Raw genomic sequence first — 19,105 nt, forward strand, 5'->3', positions numbered from 1 at the left:
TCCTGTAAAGTAGCCTTTGTGGACATGGCTTCTGTAAGCTTTGTATGTCACAGCATTATCTGCCTCTGCCTCGTAGTTCTATGCAAGGCAGCAGTTTCTAAGCATCCTTAATCTGTTTTATGCGCACTACAGTCTTTTGTGCGTCCGCATTTCACATTGTCCTGCAGGCTAGTTCATGCTCTTTATTCAGAACCTCTGTGTGTTTCCTGCTTAGGGCTTCGGTATCTGGAGGCAGCCAGCGCCTCTGCTATGTGTCCTGCACTGCCTCGTGTAGTCATTGGAGTACCGCCTCCGAAGGCTGGAGCACACTCCCCCAGGCGCTCCAACCATTCCGGTCTCCATCTGCTGCTGGAGACACACTTGCGTTCCTTCCCGTGGAGCCTCCAGCCTTGAAAAGAAACGTAAACATGGAACCGAGAAACTCGCCGGCCCGTCCCAAGTACAACTAAAGCGCCTCGGAAGCGGGGAAGTCGCAAGCCGGCTGCCTGAAACCCCAGGCAATATGACTCCTCGGGCACGCTCAGCGACCTGTCAGTGAAAGGAACAACGCCAAGCGGGTGCCTAACTTGGCACCCGGAATACGACACATCCATGATGTTCAATTGGCACCGCTCCTTCACCCTCGGACTTAGGACTCCGTGGAGAAAAGGTAGGTACCCCGTATGTCTGAAAAATGTCCCGTATCGATCAAATCGAGATTTTCCCCTGCGGCGCTTTTTCATGCATCATCGTTGCCATGGGTATGGTGACTTTATACAGCATGTAACGATTCTATTATGTCGGATTATTCCTTAGCGCTCCCACTTCAGGTGGCTGAAGGAAACTGTAATTGTGCCAGGAACACGCGATTGTAATCAATAGTTGCGGCAGTGCTTTAAATGGATGCGAAACACGGGGGCGGGGGAGGGTTTTGAGGACTGAATGTTGGGTGTGGCCCAAATAGTGATGGGACTGGCCGAAAGGAGTCGCAGCTTGACACGAACTCTGTAACAATGTACTGTGGGTCACTCGGCATGCTCTCACTCTGGGATTCGTGAACTAATCACTCCCTCAGTATCTCAACAAATCAGTGAGAAAATTAGCCTTGTTCCGTAAATAAATCACCGTTGGGGAAGGTAACATTTAGCACCAACTAATTGCCTGGAGATTTGCATAAAATCAAAAAGCATTTTGGGAACCTACGAATGACCACAGAATTGTAGATTTTAAACATTTGATAGTGATTCGTGCATGAAAACATTGTGATCATGCAATGCATGTTGTGTTCGCTTGTGTCACATCAGCACCCTAACAGTGAAAAGTCACAAGCCACAAGCCAGGTATACCCAATTGCCCCCTGACTGACTGTATTTTTAGAGCTGTGTCCAGTTGATAGATTATACATCTGGTTCTTGTGGGTCAGCAGTCTGAGTTTCACGATTTAGAAGCCAGGGGCTTCACAAGAGCAGGCTGTGGGGTGCTTAGAGTGTGTGTTCAGCCAGGGCAGTCACGAATTGGCTTCCTGAGGGGCTCTTAATTGCATTTGAATTCTGTGGTGTTTCTTGGAGCTGTCATTTACAGCTCTGTTTTCAGATAAGGGCTGTCCAGTGTGTAGCAATTCATGGAGATGGGTCAAGGGTGCAAGTTCTCCTTCAGGGACACTTCATGTGCACATTTAAAACTCTACAGGCAAGGGATACCGTTGGGGCTATTTGTGATGCACCATATGCATTTTAAAGCCAAGTTCAGGCAACAGGTCTCAAGCCTGATTTGGTTTATTTGTAAAAAAAGAAAAAGCCAACTGTATGATTATAGAAATGTACAAGGCTACCTGCTTGTTTGAAAGCAAAACAGTTACTTTTTCACAAAATTGCACACTTTATTAACTCCATTGCAAAACAATATGCTGGATGCTTGGTTTCAATAATGAAAAAAAGCAAGCAATTTGTATAAACAATACGACCAACCCACAGCAGACCTCAGACACCTCGAGTTGTTGCAGTGTCATGTGTTACTACACCCAGGCCTAAGGGGGCAGTGGCGGGGAAACAAGATGACTAGTGTTCAGCGTTTGCTTTTTGGTCAATAGGCATTTGATTTGTGGTTCAGACGTTCTTGATAAAGCTAAACTACAAATCCCAGAATGCAAACAGCTGTTGAATGAACAGCTGGGACTGGATGGGAGGTGCCAGACATGTTATGGGCCCATGCCTCAATACTTAAAGCTTTGTTGGAATGTAGTCCCGTCTCTTGTAATCTATCAAGCTAACCAACTTCAAGTGAGACTTACACAATTCATGGCTTCCAGGCCCACATTCAGTCCTGCTACGTCTAGACCTGCATTTCCAATGGGAAATTGTTACTTCACTAATGTGTAAGGCAGCAGTATAGCTATACTTCTGCTGTTTGAGATCCTTATCAAATACAGCAACAAGGACAACATGGAGCGATGTATTGGCCAGTGTACCCGGCTCAGCTTATCTCATCCGACAAAATGAATATGATTTTGCTGCAAAGTATTATCTCAGAGGATTTTATGACTGGTCTGTGTCTCTAAACGTTTTGTATGTTTTGGGAAGAGTCAGCTTAATGCTAAATGGACTTAAACCAGTTTTATAACTTTCTTGCTTCTATGAAATTAAATTGGTTGAACAATAATTAAAACGTTTCTTAAAAATGGCAACAGACCATTCTTTTATTGGTGTACGCTTTATACAATAATTAAAATCTCTTACACTTTTCCCTCTGTGACTTTTTTTTGGAACGTTTGCTTGGTTTGCTTCCTTCACACTGAGGTTATTTTTGTGAAACCTGCAGCTACATCTTTTCTGCAGGTTTTTAACCGACTGAGCTATTCAAAGGATTCACGGGCTTAAACTAAAGCGTCTAGGAATATTTTTACAGCTTCTTTTAAAACGTATAACATTTTCAGAAAGTAAATTATCAGTGTTATCTATTGATCTGGCAAGATGGTAAAGTGGGCTACTACGCATCTTGTTAAAATCTGAACAGCTTGACAGTCTTTGGATCCAATTTTGTCACAACCAGCTCAGCTTTTCATCATTTCAAGGAAAACAAATTATGGTATATAGTTCAGTGAAATGTCATTTTCAGCATTATATAATTATTTTTAAAATAATTGTATTAATTTAGATTGCTTTAAAAAAAACAAATAATGGTATGTTAAAACTCTAGACAGAAGCATAATTCTTTCTCTCTCCTTGCTACTGCGCTAGTTTTTAAATCTATACACTGGGTGTGTCAGTGGACGGGGCTTCTAAACCCAAAGCGGGGCTACATGCCCAATTTTTACACGCAACAAAGGTGGTAAACCTAGATCTCCTTTGTGCTCTTCAAAAGTGGGACAGTAGCACATGTTACTTCTCCTGCACTTGCTGTGCACCTCCTCAATCTGCTGCACTGTGGTCAGTCATATATAACTCATTTCATATAAAGCTAAGTGCAATTGCTTCCAGTGTTCGATAATTAGGTTGGATAGAGTTTTAGCTATTTCATCATGTCTCACCACTTTTACCAGGATTACCCTTTCAGCCCATCAGTGTTTCTTATCGTGAAAGGTTATATGATATGATATGATTTGGAAGGTTATTTATAACACGCTTAATACCCAGAGGTTTCGAAGCGCGGACCCGGGGATCAAACCTATGTTGCTCCTTGTCATCTTGCTTCCAAGGCGAGCACGTTGCCCCTGGCTTTATGTAGAATCGTACAACATGCTGTTATCTTTATCACTTATAAAAAAATGACCAGATCTTTAATGCACTCTCGTGGGGCTGTGGCTAAAGGAGGCCCAATGTAGGGGCATATATCAACCAGGCTTTAGGAATGGAATGGGGACTTCGGTTAACAACGCTTCAACAACAGGCAACAAGAACTTGTTTCCAATGTACCTCGCTTTTATAGACTTAACCACAGCTTTCATCATTGTGAACCGGGAGAAGCTCTGGCAGACACTTGATTGGCTTGCATGTCCCAAAACACTAAGTAACAGCATTAGGCATCGACACAAGAATACATGGGTACAAATTAGATTGAATATGGTGGGTGACAAATCAGGCCCAGAGTCGTCGTTTAGGGGCCTTCAATAAGGCTGCATATTAGCGCCAGTGCTTTTTAACATCTATATTTCGAAATTCAGAGCCAGGCTAGCTTAGGAAGACTCTTATGCCCCGAGGCAAGGCCCAATCCATGTCAGATACTTGGCATATGTGGATGACATAGTGCTTCTGGATATAAATCCACTGGCTTACCGAGATCGTTAAATATGCTACCTATTTGGTTGATTTGGACTTGGAAATGAATGTGGCAAAAACAAAAATGATAACTTGTACCTGAAAAATAGTTGTAATGGATCTTTTGCTTGAATCCTTGGCAAACCGAGATTAAAGGAGGTTTAATCCCTGGTATATTTGTGGATGACTATCAATTGCATAAGTCTCAAGAACAACATACACGCTTAGTTACCAAAAATAATTTTCTTATGCAGCCCAGCTATGTAAAATTGACCAGAATTATGGGAACTTTTCTATCCTACCAACTATAAAATACTACAAGGTCAAAGTAGTTCCCTGTTTTACTTACACCGCAGAATCTAGCTCAGCTTTTATTCTTTGGGCTAGAATTGAAGGATCTATTTGGAAAAGTACTCTGAACCTTTCTGTGGGTACGCCTACCCTAATAATTCGGTTTGAATTGGTCTTGCTGTCTCTGGAGGCCTTGAAAACTTGGAAAAGCTTACTGATATTTGCAAAAATCATGCTTCCACCTCCTGAGTCAATATATGCTAAACTGAATGTATGGTGAAAGCCTCTTGTCACTCCATTAACCAGTGGACTGCTAAATGTTTGGACATATTGAGTAAAATTACTTCTTCCTCTATTCAGCTTTCCCAGAATCCTAATTCTGAAGAAGAAGCTATGGACTTCGACCATTGAAGTTTGAAAAGCTTACAAGTTGTATTTATATTCTACTACTTTAGAGAAACCATTCAACACTCTTCGTCAATAAATTCTTCAATTTCTAGGCAGAAAAGAGAGACTGAATATCCTCCGGCTAAGGCAACATCTGTGGCAAACGATGGAAATCTTCGGAATTCTAAATAGGCTATTGGGATCAAAGAGATAATGTAGATTCTGTAGGGACGGCTCCAAGAATGAAACCTGGGAACATTTATTCACCATATGTCCTTCTTTGAATGAGATAAAATATATCTTCTTGGGTCAATATCTACACGATCCTTCTCTTATGTCATCCAAAAAATGTTTGGTTCAGAATTTTAGAGGCATCTTCTACTCCACTTTCAACCACTGCTGTTACATTTGCATAATTGATTTTTAAGAATTTAGGAAAAGGCACTTTTTAGCTGACCTGAGTATGTTATGGATTGTTTAAAGCTAAAAGTGAAACTATCTTTGTAAAATTTTAAATTGTAATGAATTGTGTAAGGGTGGAACATTTGTGAAAGGTTTATTTTGTTTTTTCTGTACATAAAATATTGGTTAACCCCTAGTATGTTTTGAGATTAAAAGGTGAACTCCTTTAAGCCTGTGATGTTCAATGACATTCCAGGTATGTGAGGCCATGCACAAAATGGATATGCAGGCTGTATGAATTATCCTTTAGTGCCCCTTCCCAATGCTCATGTTATTGGCTATTGCCTTGAAACCTATCATTTCCAACATTAGCTTCAGACTTGATCATTCAATATTAAAATGTTTTTCGTTTTTTTTAAAGTGCGGACTTAGCTCCAGAGCAACAAAACGCTGTACAGAGTGTGGGTAGCCAGTCTTTAGGCTGCTATCTTTTAACAGTAGCACAGTACTGTGACTTGAGGTCTCTGCCTTTTGCGGTCTGTGATTTTGGGTATGGCTATGCAAAATGTGACCAGTATATTTGTACACATGAGATATTTGGCTGTTGCTATTGATATCTTATTATTGACATCAAACTTGATCATGTTCACCAACACGAAGTGACAGTGTACTAATTAGAGCTGCATATACTTTTCAAAGCCTTTTTTTTTTTGTAAAGTGGATTAGAGATTGTCAATGAGGATAACCCATGACTACTATACCATACTGACTAGCATGAAAAGAGCAAACTGTGTCAGTAGTCATTGAACATCTTGTAGACATGCCTCACATGGGTTAGTAAAGTCACATTTCAATTAATGTAAAGTGGTCTTATATAATGCCCATCTGTCAATATTAAATGGCCTAGCTGCGCATGACTCTGTAAGAAAGGAGGGCAGGGTCTGTTAGTCAGATAGTGGGAAGGCAGATGCAGACACCTTTGGTGTTGATGGATGCAGGTTTGAAGGATCCGTTACCTGTTTGTCGATATGAAAATCTCTATGTTGTTTGTGGTTGGTACCGAAAGGTCAACTTACCCATAAAGGCAGCCACCAGATTGTGGAGAGCAAAAATGAACAGCATGGCTGTTGAAAAAAAAAATGAATAGGATCTGAATCTGTTAAGTACACTAGACATAGGAGGTGGTATGTAGGATGGTGGGTGGTGTAAGGATGCAAGATTTAAGTAGTGAGGAGTGAGTCGTGGGATGAGGGGGGTGAGGGTGTTGTCACTTCCTCTGCTCTTGGAGATAGATTTCCTGAGATTAGTGGTGTGGACCAGAGGCGCCATGATTCAAATTTGTTTTCTGCAGATGGTAGTGCCAAGAGGTTTGATAAATGCTTGTTGAAAAATTAGCCCAAGTTTCTGGTGCACTGTTTTTACCCTGTTGCAATTATTTTTAATTTCTTTCACAGTGGTTGGTTGAAAGGCTACGCCTTGAGCTGTTTCCTGAAAGCCAGGTGGTCCTACTCCAGATGGAGAGGTTTGAGTAGGGTGTTCCACAGTCTTGTGTTCAGAACTGAAAAAGAGGATCCTTCTTGCCGTTTCTTGTGGAAGTTGGGGACTAGTATTAGTGCTGCGTTGCTGGAACTAAGTGTTCTGCAAGGAATGGGTCTGAAACGTCCTTCTGGTGGAGGAAGGTCCCCCCATGGTATGAATTATGGGCGATGCACAAGGTTTTGAAATTAACCCTTTTTTTGATGGGCAGCCAGTGAAGAGTACGTAATGCTGGCATGATATGTCCAAATCGCTTCCTTCTGAGAGGTACTTTGGCAGCTGCATGTTGCACTCTTTGAAGTTTCCTCATTAGGTAATGCAGGAGTCCAAGATAAAGGCTATTTGTATAGTCTAGTTTGGATATTATTAGAGAAATGATGGCCATGGCCCTCTGGGTGAATGTTAAGTAAGGTTAAATGTGATGTAGCATGTTCAGCTGGGAGAAATAGGTTCTGCCGATGGCTTTGACCTCTGGATTAAGAGTGAGGGTATTGTCGATTTTTGTTCCAAGATTTCTTAATATGGTTGACGGGTTTAAAGTGTAACCACCTTTTAGATTATGAAATTATTCTGAGCTTTCTCTTGGAGTGCATAAATCAATAGTATGTTTTATCCAGGCCATGGAGAATTTGTCATCTTCCTCCAACCCGTTGTCTAATTTAGTCTGTTAACATTGTTTTTAACTTTTTTCTGTGATGCTGAGAGCAATCATTTTTCAGTGGCCTTTATGTAGGACCAAGATATCCTTTCTCTATATTCAATAATCCTGGCAGTTTGGAGGGCTGAATTGCACATTACCCTAGGCAATCCATAACCCAATTTCCTAGTCCTTCGAATAGAGGTGGGGGAGCCAGGCCGGCTCAAGCCTGTTTGCAGCCAAGTGCCTGACTCGAGCTTAACTTGAGTGCCTTGTTGAAAGAAGAGCCCACACCGAACCAAGCCAAGCATTCGCTCATTGTCATTACATTCACACAGTACATTACAGTTGCACTGACACCCAGTGACAGTTAAAATAACTCTGTGCAGAGGTGTGGGTGTCTAGGGAAGAAGGGTAGGAGTCTTGTGAAAGCTGGAGAGAGGAGAGCTTTGAAGAGCAAAAGAGATGAGGGGACAACGGAAGATTAATAAAGGAGTAGTAGATGTTGCAATGCAGGTGGGGGAGAGATTAGAATAAGTGGAGGAGTGCCAGAAGGGAGCAGCAGATTAGTTGGAGGAGGTTGTGAATAGTTAGTTGGTTGAGAGGGTAAAGCGTGCAGCAGAAAAATTAGATGGGTGGTGAGAGGAGGAGTAGTATAACATTGGAAGAAGGGAATATGATCTAAGCAGAAGAGTAGAAGATAATGGGGAGGAACAGAGAATCTTCAGGAGAAAAACAAAAAAGAAAATGAGATGAAAGGAAGACCAGAGAAAATGTTGAGGATTTGCTTGAGAAGTCATTAGGCAACCAGGTCCTGAGTAATGAGCGGTCATCTATGTATGATCACATGTCACGGAAATGGGGGGATGTTTTCAGTGAAAGTGACAGACTGTTACCGTAGATCCTTGATGGGGAAAATCCTCAAGACACAGAGCGGCAGCCATACATAGCTTCAATGCAGCCTCTCTCCCAGCAGCCAGGACAAAACAAGCCACCTTCTAATTGTTGTGGGGCAAGGCTTAGAGCAGGAGTCTGTAACCTTTGACTTTCCAGATGTTTAGGATTGCAGATCCCATTATCCCTTGCCATCATTGTCAATGCCAAGGTCTTGTGGAAATTGTAGTGCAAATCATCTAGACAGCCAATGGTTGCAGACCCGTGGCCAAGAGGCAACAAAAAATACCAGTATACAATGATACCGGGTCTTTGAGAGCAGGAGCAACACGATTACAGAGATTCTTTCAGAGGTCCAAAGACACCTAACTGGAGTAACTAACCTCCTTGACCAATGAAAACTGAGAAACACCCACAGACTGTCAGTTACACCAGGGAGTCATGGAATCATGAGAGCCTTTCATAATGGAAGAATAAAGACTTACTTCGTTTGCATTTCTAAAGACCATTCTTCTGTTTCCTCTTAATTACACCAAGAGTCGAGAATCCCACCTTGGAAAGAAACTTGCCAAAAACTGTGTGCACTTACCCCAAAGGAGTGCCTTTCTGATTACCCCAAGTTATTTTTAAAGCCTGTACTGTTGACTAAGAATGGAAAACCTCAAAATGTGAGATAAGGGCCTAGATAGAGGAGTCTGAGACCAATTTTAGAGGAAGCCTCAATACATTATTTAGTTGTGTTTTTGTAAGTTGGTTTTCCTCTCCACCTACCATCCCCACTGTACTCCAACTCTGTAATGCAACAGTTGTGCACAACCCACCAGTGCTTTGTGACATGTGGAATTTAATATCCCACCTCTAGTTTACTAAGGAGCTGAGTCCAAACATTTTCTTTTCAAGCAACACAATTCCCACGATGACATGTTTAAGTACCCTTTTGAACAGTGTTCATGCAGGGTCACTCGTGTGCGTGATACCTCTGTATATCTTCTAATCAAAATATATAACTGTGTTATCCTAAAGTGAAAACAGGGCTCTGTTCGTCCTGGCCATTGTTGGCGCTTTTGCCAGCTGTGTTTAAACTTTGATAGCTTTCCTGAGGTGTGTCAAAATTTCAGAAATCATCCTCTATGCAGAATAGAGTTTGGCTCTAGGAACATTGTGCAGTTTGTTTGAGATCTGTCTTCCTGACGTGGCCCCGTAAAGCTCAGCAATTATGCTAATTTGAGTTATGCTTGTAATGTGTATTTTGTATTGTCTCCCTACAAGCCATTTTGTTGGACCAAGGCAACCATTAAAAACTAGTTCCTTATAAAGCTATTGGCAACCTAAATGGGGTTTCTTAAATACCGAATGTGCCCAGTAACAATGTGGAGAATAAACACGGTTTATAAATATCATCTCTTTTTCATTACAGAAATAAAAGGCATCATTGAATTATCTCATTATACTCAGTTCATGTAATTTTACCTGTCACTTGATGTTTTTCTTTTTTTAGCGTTTGATCACATGCTAGTACTGGCTGTTGAAATATTTTCACATTTGCACTAGGTTGGAGGTCAGGGATGTCATTTCACCAAAATGCCAGGGGTAGACGAAGTGACATCACACGACCCGATGACATCACAGAAAGTGATATGATATGGCATTTATAACGCGCCTATACACAAGTGTTTCAAGGCGCGAAGTGGCATCACATAGCATTGTTCCTAAGTACACTACGCAAAATATGGTTACGATATCACTGCACTACAAGAATGGATCAGAATATGTATCGTTAATATCAGTGTGTATATGCCCATATTATCAAATTAATGTGAATGCAAGCAGACGTCCAAGGCCAAATGAATTCACAAATAGAGGCAGTGCTCTAGTGGCAGGGAGCGCACGCCTCTGCACTGGACATTTAAATCACTGAAGCAGGGAATACAAGCAAGCTGCTGACAGGAGTGAGTTTCCCCTCTCTGTGCAAAGTAACATCTGGAAGAAAGTCGGTGGAGCAAACTGGCTCAGGAAGCTGAAGAGAGAAGGCTGCTGGAAAAAGATGACACAGAGCAAGAAAGCTAGGATGCAGCGGAGGGCTGCTGGGCATTCACTGGCTTTAGAGAACAGCACTTTGCTCACCAGAATCCCATGCGTAGCGGAAGTCTCAGGCAGCAGGAACACAGTGAAGAAATGGCTGCGAACCAGAAAGCAGCTGGAGACCATCACTGGCATACCAAAAAAGAAACAAGAAAAAAAAACGGCATCTAGAGTCTACAAAGGGAACACAGAGGGCATATTGGCGACCACGCCAAACTGACATAATTATACATAGCGAAACCAATCGAGAGAGAGAGAGAGAAAAGGAGCGTTTTTTGAAATCGGAGATGGAAACACTGAAAGAGCAGTTTTTTAAGAGAAGAGACTTTTTTAAGATTGTCAATGCATGTTGCAAGCATATAAGTGGGACACTAAAGGGGCCATATATAAGATGCCAAATATATTATCCAAAAAGACTAAAAAGTGGAACCATCAATGGTGGTAGTGTGAGCAGGAGCTCATATATGAAAAGCCCTGGCAGGAGAATACACCAGGCAGCTATATGTTTGTGCATTTGAAGCAAGCCGTGGCAGGAGAATATACCAGGCAGTTACAAGCACATGATTACAGAAAGCCTGGCAGGAGATTATACCAGCTATCCCAACCACACACATAAAGAAAGACAATCGGTTTGAAGAAAATCTTTGTTGGTGACTTAAGGGAAGGTCAAGAACTGTTATTCGTAACCCAAGAAAGCAAAAAGAATCCAGGTGCAGGGAAGAACCCACTGGAGCAAGGTATGATGAATCCTGTAGAGTCCTCACAGAATCCCAACCTAAAGTCTCCTCCCACAGTGGTCTGTGGAAGGCAGCGCTACCTGATCCTAACCCTGAGGGTAGTATTAGCCAGGTGGATCCCCTGGGAGGAGCAGACCACCAAGGGAATAGGATGTCTTTGTTAGTAGAGACGGGGTATTCATCTTCGTAGGGTGAGATCTCCATAATACTGGAATACGTAATGGCTTGCTGTCATAGTAAGGCTTCCCTTTCCAAAATTAAGCAAACTGTCAGTGGTGAAAACCATTATGGTCAACATGGGAATGATATATGTAAGGATCAGAGATTCAATACCACTGCTTCTGATAGTTATGACCCCCCTTAGTTTTGAACTGTAAAATAAAGAACCAATCATTAATTCCTTTAACAACGTCTCCTAAAGGTATATCCTTAAATCATTTAAACAGAGTGAATCATAAAAGGTTAAAATACTCAGAACATTAGGGGCATCAAGTGCCATAATGCTCTAGGTACTGAGACGAGGAAGAGGGGCTCAGAGGTGCAGAACTGTAGTGTGCAATCTAGTGGTTCTAGTGACCCACACCTGAGCGGGACTTTTAAATATGTGAAGCCCCTTTAGGTGCAGGCCATTAAAAAGCAGCAGTGGGAGCTGTGTTTCCAGTGAGATGTGGTGCTGAGAGAGTCGTAGGAGTTGGGAATATGAAGAACAGAGATCACGCAGCGGGAAGCGGTGCTGCGAATAGCTGTCCTGTAGGAGAGAGATGCCCTCCTAATTCTGTGGCTTACTCCGGTGGTTAGCGTTCACCAGAGTATGCAAGGGGCAATGCAGTCTCCCATTGCAGAAGGCATGAGCAGCGGGAGTGTGACCAGAGCTGTCAGACAACCAAGTTCCGATAAGAGAAGTTAAAGCAGCAGTGGGTCGAACAGAAGTGCAGGGAAGGACCAGTGAGTTGGCCTTTGTTAGGCAACTACGGGGTGCTCCGGCAATAGACAGCTGACTGGAAGCAAACTTTTTGACTATCAAACCAATGAATTAAAGCAATTTTGGCGTAACACTTATATTGAGAGAGACTGAAAAGAGAAATAATATTGTAATCAACATTGCCAAAGTAAAGAGTGGGCAATATTTGAACAATATAAATGTACTCTTTAAAAGGGGAGATTACCTGAAAGGGAAAATAACAACCAGCATTGCCAACGCCAAAGACAGGCAATTGTCAATAAAAGGGTATGCAGCTTTGCTAAAGCGGGAAACCTGAAAAAGAAACATTGCCAGCACTTAACTGGTGTGGCAGAAAGAACCGAAAGGTGGCAGGAGAGAAGCCCTCCCTGTAGAAATCAAGGGGGAGAGGAATATAACCTGCATTGCATGTGGCAAACACATCAGTGGAACACACATTGTCAATGTGCATTGTGCCCTTGTGGAAGATGTTGTGAACCCCAATCTTGTTGTAGAAAGTTAAAGACTTTTCTAAGAAGCAGTTGTCTTTGATTAACTTAAGTGTGGAAACTCTGGAGCAAGACTCACTACAGAGTACTTCTAGTAGTGGTAGGAGTTTTATCCTTGCAGGCGAGTATACCAGGAAAGGAACTATTATTGGTTAGTCCTGGCAGGCTAGTGGACCAGGAAAAGGATAATAGAAGTTCTGTAGTGTGGTCAAAGGTTCTGGTAGAAAGAAAGTGGGAAGTCCACTAATGTGATATGATGAACTGTGGTAAAACCATTCGGGCAAAACGTTATTGTTTATGAAGAAGAAATGTAAAAGTAGTTCTTCAAAGAAGCAAAGTAATATTGAATACTGACTGGAAGTGTGAAGACAAAGGGTCTCATTCCGAGTCCAGCAGAAAAATTAAATTTTTACCGTCATGGCGGTCCCACCAGTTCCGCCAACGCTCTCCGCCAGAAGCAAGGTAGTATTACGCTTTGTCGGTCAGGCCCATCCCATCGAAGCAGAACCGGTGGCACCGCCATCACGGTAACACCAGTGGAGACAGGTGCACCACTACCAAGGTTGGTGGTGCATCCACCTCCTCCATGTGCATGCCAGATGTACCAGCACAGCCGAAACAGAGCCAGAAACACCGGAACCGAAAATAACATTTTCGCCGGAACCGGAAAGAGGCCAGCAGCCATTACAAAAATCTCAATCCGCTGCAATCTGCCTATGCTGGAACCCATCCACCCCTTCTGAGTGCCTGAAACAATCAAGGAACAGCACAGATCCCGCAAATCCACCAGTGCGTGCCACGCTTTGGTGAGGCTATGCTCAACATGCATGTCGACATCATTGTGGAGCATGCCGAGGAGATATTTTCTGTTGACAAGCACCGCAGCATGCAACTCCAGAGGAAGGGAATCTGGGACGAAGTTGCCCTGACGGGACTGCTGTGGGGGTGACACCATGCAGTATCAAGGACTGTCACAAGTGCTGGGATGACCTGTGCCTTAGGGTGTACAACCTCCTTGCTGCACACCGCAGCCACTGTATGGGTACAGGTGGCGGACCATCCTCCCGCATCAAGCTGTTGCTCTCAGAGGAGAAGTACAGCAGTGTGCTGCATATGGAGGTGATTGAGGGAGTCGGTGCAGCAGAGGCGGGAGCCAGAACACCTGTTGAGGCCGGTGAGTATACAAATGCCCAAATGTAAACCGCACACCTGCCCACCACCCCCGTGCCCCTGTACCACCACTGCACTGAAATGGCCATAGCACGGCCCACATCACCCAGACACGACCCAGCACTAGCATTGACCCCCCACCAAGTCAATGTGGCGCAAAGCAAGTCACATGCCCTGCCACCCATGCATGCCCCATACCCAACCACATGACAAGGCACCACAATATGGTCCACATCCTGAATGTGGTGTTCCCAAAACAAGGTTGTCTGTAAGGTCACAGGCACACATGTCACTGGACTGGCACACACATGATACCCCTTTATACTGGCTGCCAGGGCTGCAGCGACCAACAGGCCTGTCCCTGGCGGGTGCTGATGCCCTGGCAGGCTGAATTGCAATGGAATCGCCAGCACTGCTAGCAAATGTGCTGCTGCTTCAAAGTCACCATCACCATGGAGTCCGCTGGGACTCCATGGGAATGGGGACTGGCCAAATACGCCACTTGAACACCCGCTTTGCCAAGACTAGCAATGACCCTGCTGCACCGTTGAGTCAGGCAGTGCATCGAGCTGCACGGGGACAGCCACACACTGCCATATGCACCACCGGAATACGGCCAACCACACAATGAGGCCCAGTGGCACCTGCACACTGCATCACACCCACCCCCTGCAGGGACAGCCATACACACCTGCATGGACACCATGGGTACGGCCTTGACCATGCACCCAGCCCCCCCCCCACAATAACCAGCACCTGAGAACACTGATGAACACCTCATAGGCAGCCTGTACTGCCAAGTGAAAAAACATAATCCCTGACGCAGACACTGGGCACCCTGGCAGCGAGTACTGCACGTGTGCCTGCCATGCTGCCACTGCCACCACAGTACAGCACTGGTAGTCTTCACCTGCATGCACACATGGGCACCTACCCATCCATTGGGGAGTGCATGTCCCTTACATGACCCTGCCAGTCCTACCACGAAAACCCCACGCACATACTGGGCATGCAACTGGGTCAGACAACCCCCTCAAAGCCCCTCTCATCACATCCCAATCACCTGCACATAGGCAGACCGGCATGCCACTACCCACAGCCAAATGCGGGTGAACATGGCAGCAGTCTCAGCACAGCAGTGTTGCATGTGCCACTTGCACCGTGCCTGCAACTGTGGCCACACAACACATGCATAAGTTTGCCATCCCATACAGCACTGCATGATCACCATGTTGCATGTAACTGGACAATTGTTAGCCAGATTGATGACTGACGACATGCTTTCATTGACCCACAGGCACATCATCTGACCCGGATGGCGGCCAACCAGATCCATCGAAGGGCAGCAGACGTGCAAGGCGGACGTCGCAACGCCTGTCAACTCCCTGTGACTGTTCACCCAGCACTATGCATGTCACAAATGCCACCATGCACCAGGCAACCCCTTTGGAGGACACCCCAGCTGCCCCTGTGCAACAGCAGCCCCTTTGGAGGACACCCCAGCTGCCACTGTGCACCCGGCAGCCCCTGTAGAGGATACCCCAGCTGCCACCGACCACCTGGCAGTAGCCGCTGTGGCACAAGCACACACAAGGGGAATGGCATGGGGACGGGCACCACCCCCACCCCAGCAGCCCGACTACCATGGCACTGACAACAGTAATGAGGATGCAGCTGGAGACTCTAAACTTGACGCGCCTGATGACACCAACCACACCCCGGATGTGGGTGACCCATTCAGCCCCATGGGCCTATCAAGCCCACAGCGCTCACCCTACCCTTCTGTCAGGGAAAAGAATGCATGTCTCAGACGCTTGGAGGAGCGTCAGGACACCCTCACTTCCCTGGTGCAGCAGCACCTGGAGGAGACCTGCCTCATGAGGGAAAGCTACCAGGCCATTGGACGTCGATGTGCCTGTGCACTTGACCGGTTAACTGCGGCCACTGTACATTTGGCCAGGAGGGTCCATGAGGGGAACAGTGTCCAGTCCACAATAGCTGAGACAATGGCACTGGCCCTCCAGGCATGCATGGGCCTCTACCAGCGACCACACACCGTTAGCCGCCACCAGCTCCATGCCTGTGAGCTCCCAACTAGGCAACCCTAGGAAGCTGATCTATGCACCTGTCTGTCACGGCACACAAGTCCAGACATGATGCCAAGCATGGGCACAAGCGGGGCGTGACAGACATGGAAAGGATCGCTCATGGCCATTGAACACTTGCACCATGTGTGACTAGTTATGGAGGTGAAGGGTGGAGGAAAAGGTGGGGAGGTGGAGGAGGAGTGATAGTTGGGAGGGGTAGTCAGTAGTGATAGTTGGGGAGGGGAAGGGGAAGTTGGGGAGGGTGTTAATGGGCCACCTGCTGTTAAAACACTTCATGTACAATACACATGGTTCTGCATATAAATCACGACTGAACATTCAGTTTTTGTGCGAGAATAAAATGTTTAATTTCATGTGCTCAAAAGTATGTGCCACCAGTTGTGCACCATGTGGTTGTGACTAATGTTCAGAAGAAGTTGTGTATTAGTGCATCACGTGCATGTTGTCCATCCATGGCCTCCTGGCGGGTTTGCAATGGCATTCCGTCATCGCCATCCTTCGCCTCAGCAGGGTACATGTTCGGGGGCAGTGCAATGTTGAGTCTAATACACATATTGTGCAACATTGCACAGGCCAGGATGAGCTTGCCCACCTTTATGGGGCTATACATGAGGGCGCCGCCGGATCTGCTGAGGCAGCGGAACCTTGCCTTGTGCAGTCCAAATGTCTGTTCTATAGTGCACCGTGTACGGATACGTGCACGGTTGTAGGCCTTTTCGTGCATGTTCAGTGGCCATCTGACGGGTGTCATTCGTCATGGTGTGAGCGGATATCCGGCATCACCTGCATGGGAGTGACAGAAGGGGGATGGAATCATTGTGGTGCCAATTTCATGTCCGTGAAGTGTGCACCTACCCAATCCCCAACTTTACTTAGTATAACACGTAGCACATGACACAGATCACTTCAGTGATTGGTGCAATGTCACATGTAATGCCATAACCACATTCAAGTGGTTGGTCACTCATTTGATCTGAGACTGTTTGTGTGCTCACTGTCTGCAATCATACATTGAAATGGCCTTGAATGCTGCTATGTGTACTTTTGTTGGTATGGAAACAAGGATGCCTGGCTGCTTACTAGGAGCCTCGTATCTGGTACGGTGCTAACAATCTGCCCATCACAGCCCAGCACCCAAGAGGCCTGAAACTGCTGTGCGCTGCTGCCCCGATAGGCAGTGTGCTCACGGGAGCACCAGCAAAGTTAACAACGGTGCCAATCCTCCCATGTCCATATCCTCATTGCGTACTATGGCACTCCATGGTAAGGGGGACTTGCATTTTACTGGCACCTACATACCTGGCCCGCACCAACCTGTAATGGCCCTGTGGCACCGGTAGGCTTGGTGCATGTAAGGTGTCTTGAGTTCGGCAGAATCCCAGCAGGGGCATAGTCGGGCTGTGAAAACAAAATCAAAATATCGAGGCTGAGTACCCCAAAAGGAAATACACCGAACACGGGTTACAAAGGAACATACAAAGTACTTTATTTTATATTGAATCCAGTTACTAAGAACAGAGCAAAAATCAGATAGCTATCGGCCCTCAGTGCAACACAACGAACTCCAGCGTGGTTCGGTGTGTTCAGTGAGAGATGCTGTACATTAGAATGCATTGGTTTTTATACTCTTTGTGAGCACAATGTCCAGCCCCACTTTGGGTTAATATTCTGCTAATATATCACCGATCTAGGGTTCATGCCAAGTCTCGCACATCAGCATGTAACTAGTTTGCTTTTAATACATATATTAACAAGCCTATACGGCAACTGTGTATTCTGGGATTTTCTATGTAGGTCTTCTCAAACATAAATACAATGTAGTTAACCAAGTGTTCTACGTTCAGTATTTGAATACATTGTTTTTAACATATGCTCGCGGATTAGTTTCATTGCACGAGTAATCCTTTACACAGAGGTCAACGAAGGTCAACGAAGGACACGTTCTTGATTGGAACTGGCAGAAGGCCTCCTCTGTTGGTCATTCTGTTTGGTGGTAGAAGGTACATTTTTTGACATCCCCAGCCCCCAAATCCAAATCCAAAGGAAGAGCTATCTTCACTTCCACCACATTTGCAGTGGTTGGTGTTATGGATGGTTTGGCAGTTAGTGGGTTGTTTTTGATTTCTATAGGCTTTTAAGCCTCATAAATCCTTGTAGCTTGTGAAATCCCCCATTCAAGACTTCACAAATCATCCAAGACCCTCAATAATTGGGGGGACCATGTATTGTAGAAGGGCATGGATAAATGTGGTGTTGGACTCCTTATTATTGATATTTACCTGCCGAAAATTCTCTGTGCGAATTCACGCTTCAAATCTTGGGCAAATTCTCTTGAAGATTGGTCATCACCAAACACAATATTGTATGTAGCTTTATGGGCATCTTGCGTGATTCTGTGCATAGAAATATGTTTTAAATTGTCCACCTTATAAGCAATCCATGTTATTGAAATCCTTGCTTGTTCCAAATGAGGAAATCATTTTCTCATACAACTCTAGACGTTCCCACATAGAATATTTTGCATTTTTGTGATAAGGGGTAATGATACTTCGTATGGCTTTTATTTAATTGGGTCTTAGATTAAACTCTTGTGGCATCTCCAGTTTTTGCATCTCTGACCCTGAGTACACTCTCCCTCCGAGTCAGAGTACTGCTGGAACCCCATTCCCTGTTGTCATCTCGGCCCTCCTTACTGTTCTGATTTCAGGAATGCCTTTTAGATGCATGGGACATAAGCTCCTCCCTATGTTCTTTTCTATGGGTCTTCTCAGGGTTATTTTTCCAGGATCCATTTTTAGAGGTCAGTTAATGGTGGGCGTTTTCCTCTGAGGGTTGAAAATAAACCTGTCTCTTTCCCTAGATGGCCTAGAAGAATTATTACCATCTCCCTGGAGAGGAGAGAATTTCAAAATGCCCTTCCTGGGCTGAAGATTATTTCTTTCTATCTCGGCCAAGAGGGCTAAATGATTTCTCTGCAGGATCATTTTCTGTAGTCCTAGGTCTCTAAGTTCTTCTTGATATTGTACCTCCAGTTCAGAGATATTTTAATTTCCGGAGCACCCTCACCCCTCCTCGCTGGTAAAGGCAAGAAGCCATCTATGTCTGATAAGGAATGTTCTCCTTCTTGATCAGAAATATTCGGGAGCGGAGATGGTAGACGCCTCCCAACTTCTAGATCGC

At 44.8% G+C, this 19,105-nt stretch overlaps 1 protein-coding gene across 1 annotated transcript in view; it reads left to right on the forward strand.

Moving 5' to 3' along the window:
- Positions 1-230: 230 nt before the first annotated feature.
- The window catches only part of LOC138472433 (uncharacterized), a 927,133-nt gene continuing 908,258 nt past the window's right edge, over positions 231-19,105 (forward strand). Inside the window, exon 1 of the mRNA XM_069610598.1 lies at positions 231-649. Within this exon, the coding sequence (XP_069466699.1) occupies positions 592-649 (58 nt within the window). The 5' untranslated portion in view covers positions 231-591. The remainder of the gene's footprint in view (positions 650-19,105) is intronic.

Source organism: Ambystoma mexicanum, chromosome 8 (assembly GCF_040938575.1).
Source record: "Ambystoma mexicanum isolate Mex_15411 chromosome 8, UKY_AmexF1_1, whole genome shotgun sequence".
NCBI lineage: Eukaryota > Metazoa > Chordata > Amphibia > Caudata > Ambystomatidae > Ambystoma > Ambystoma mexicanum.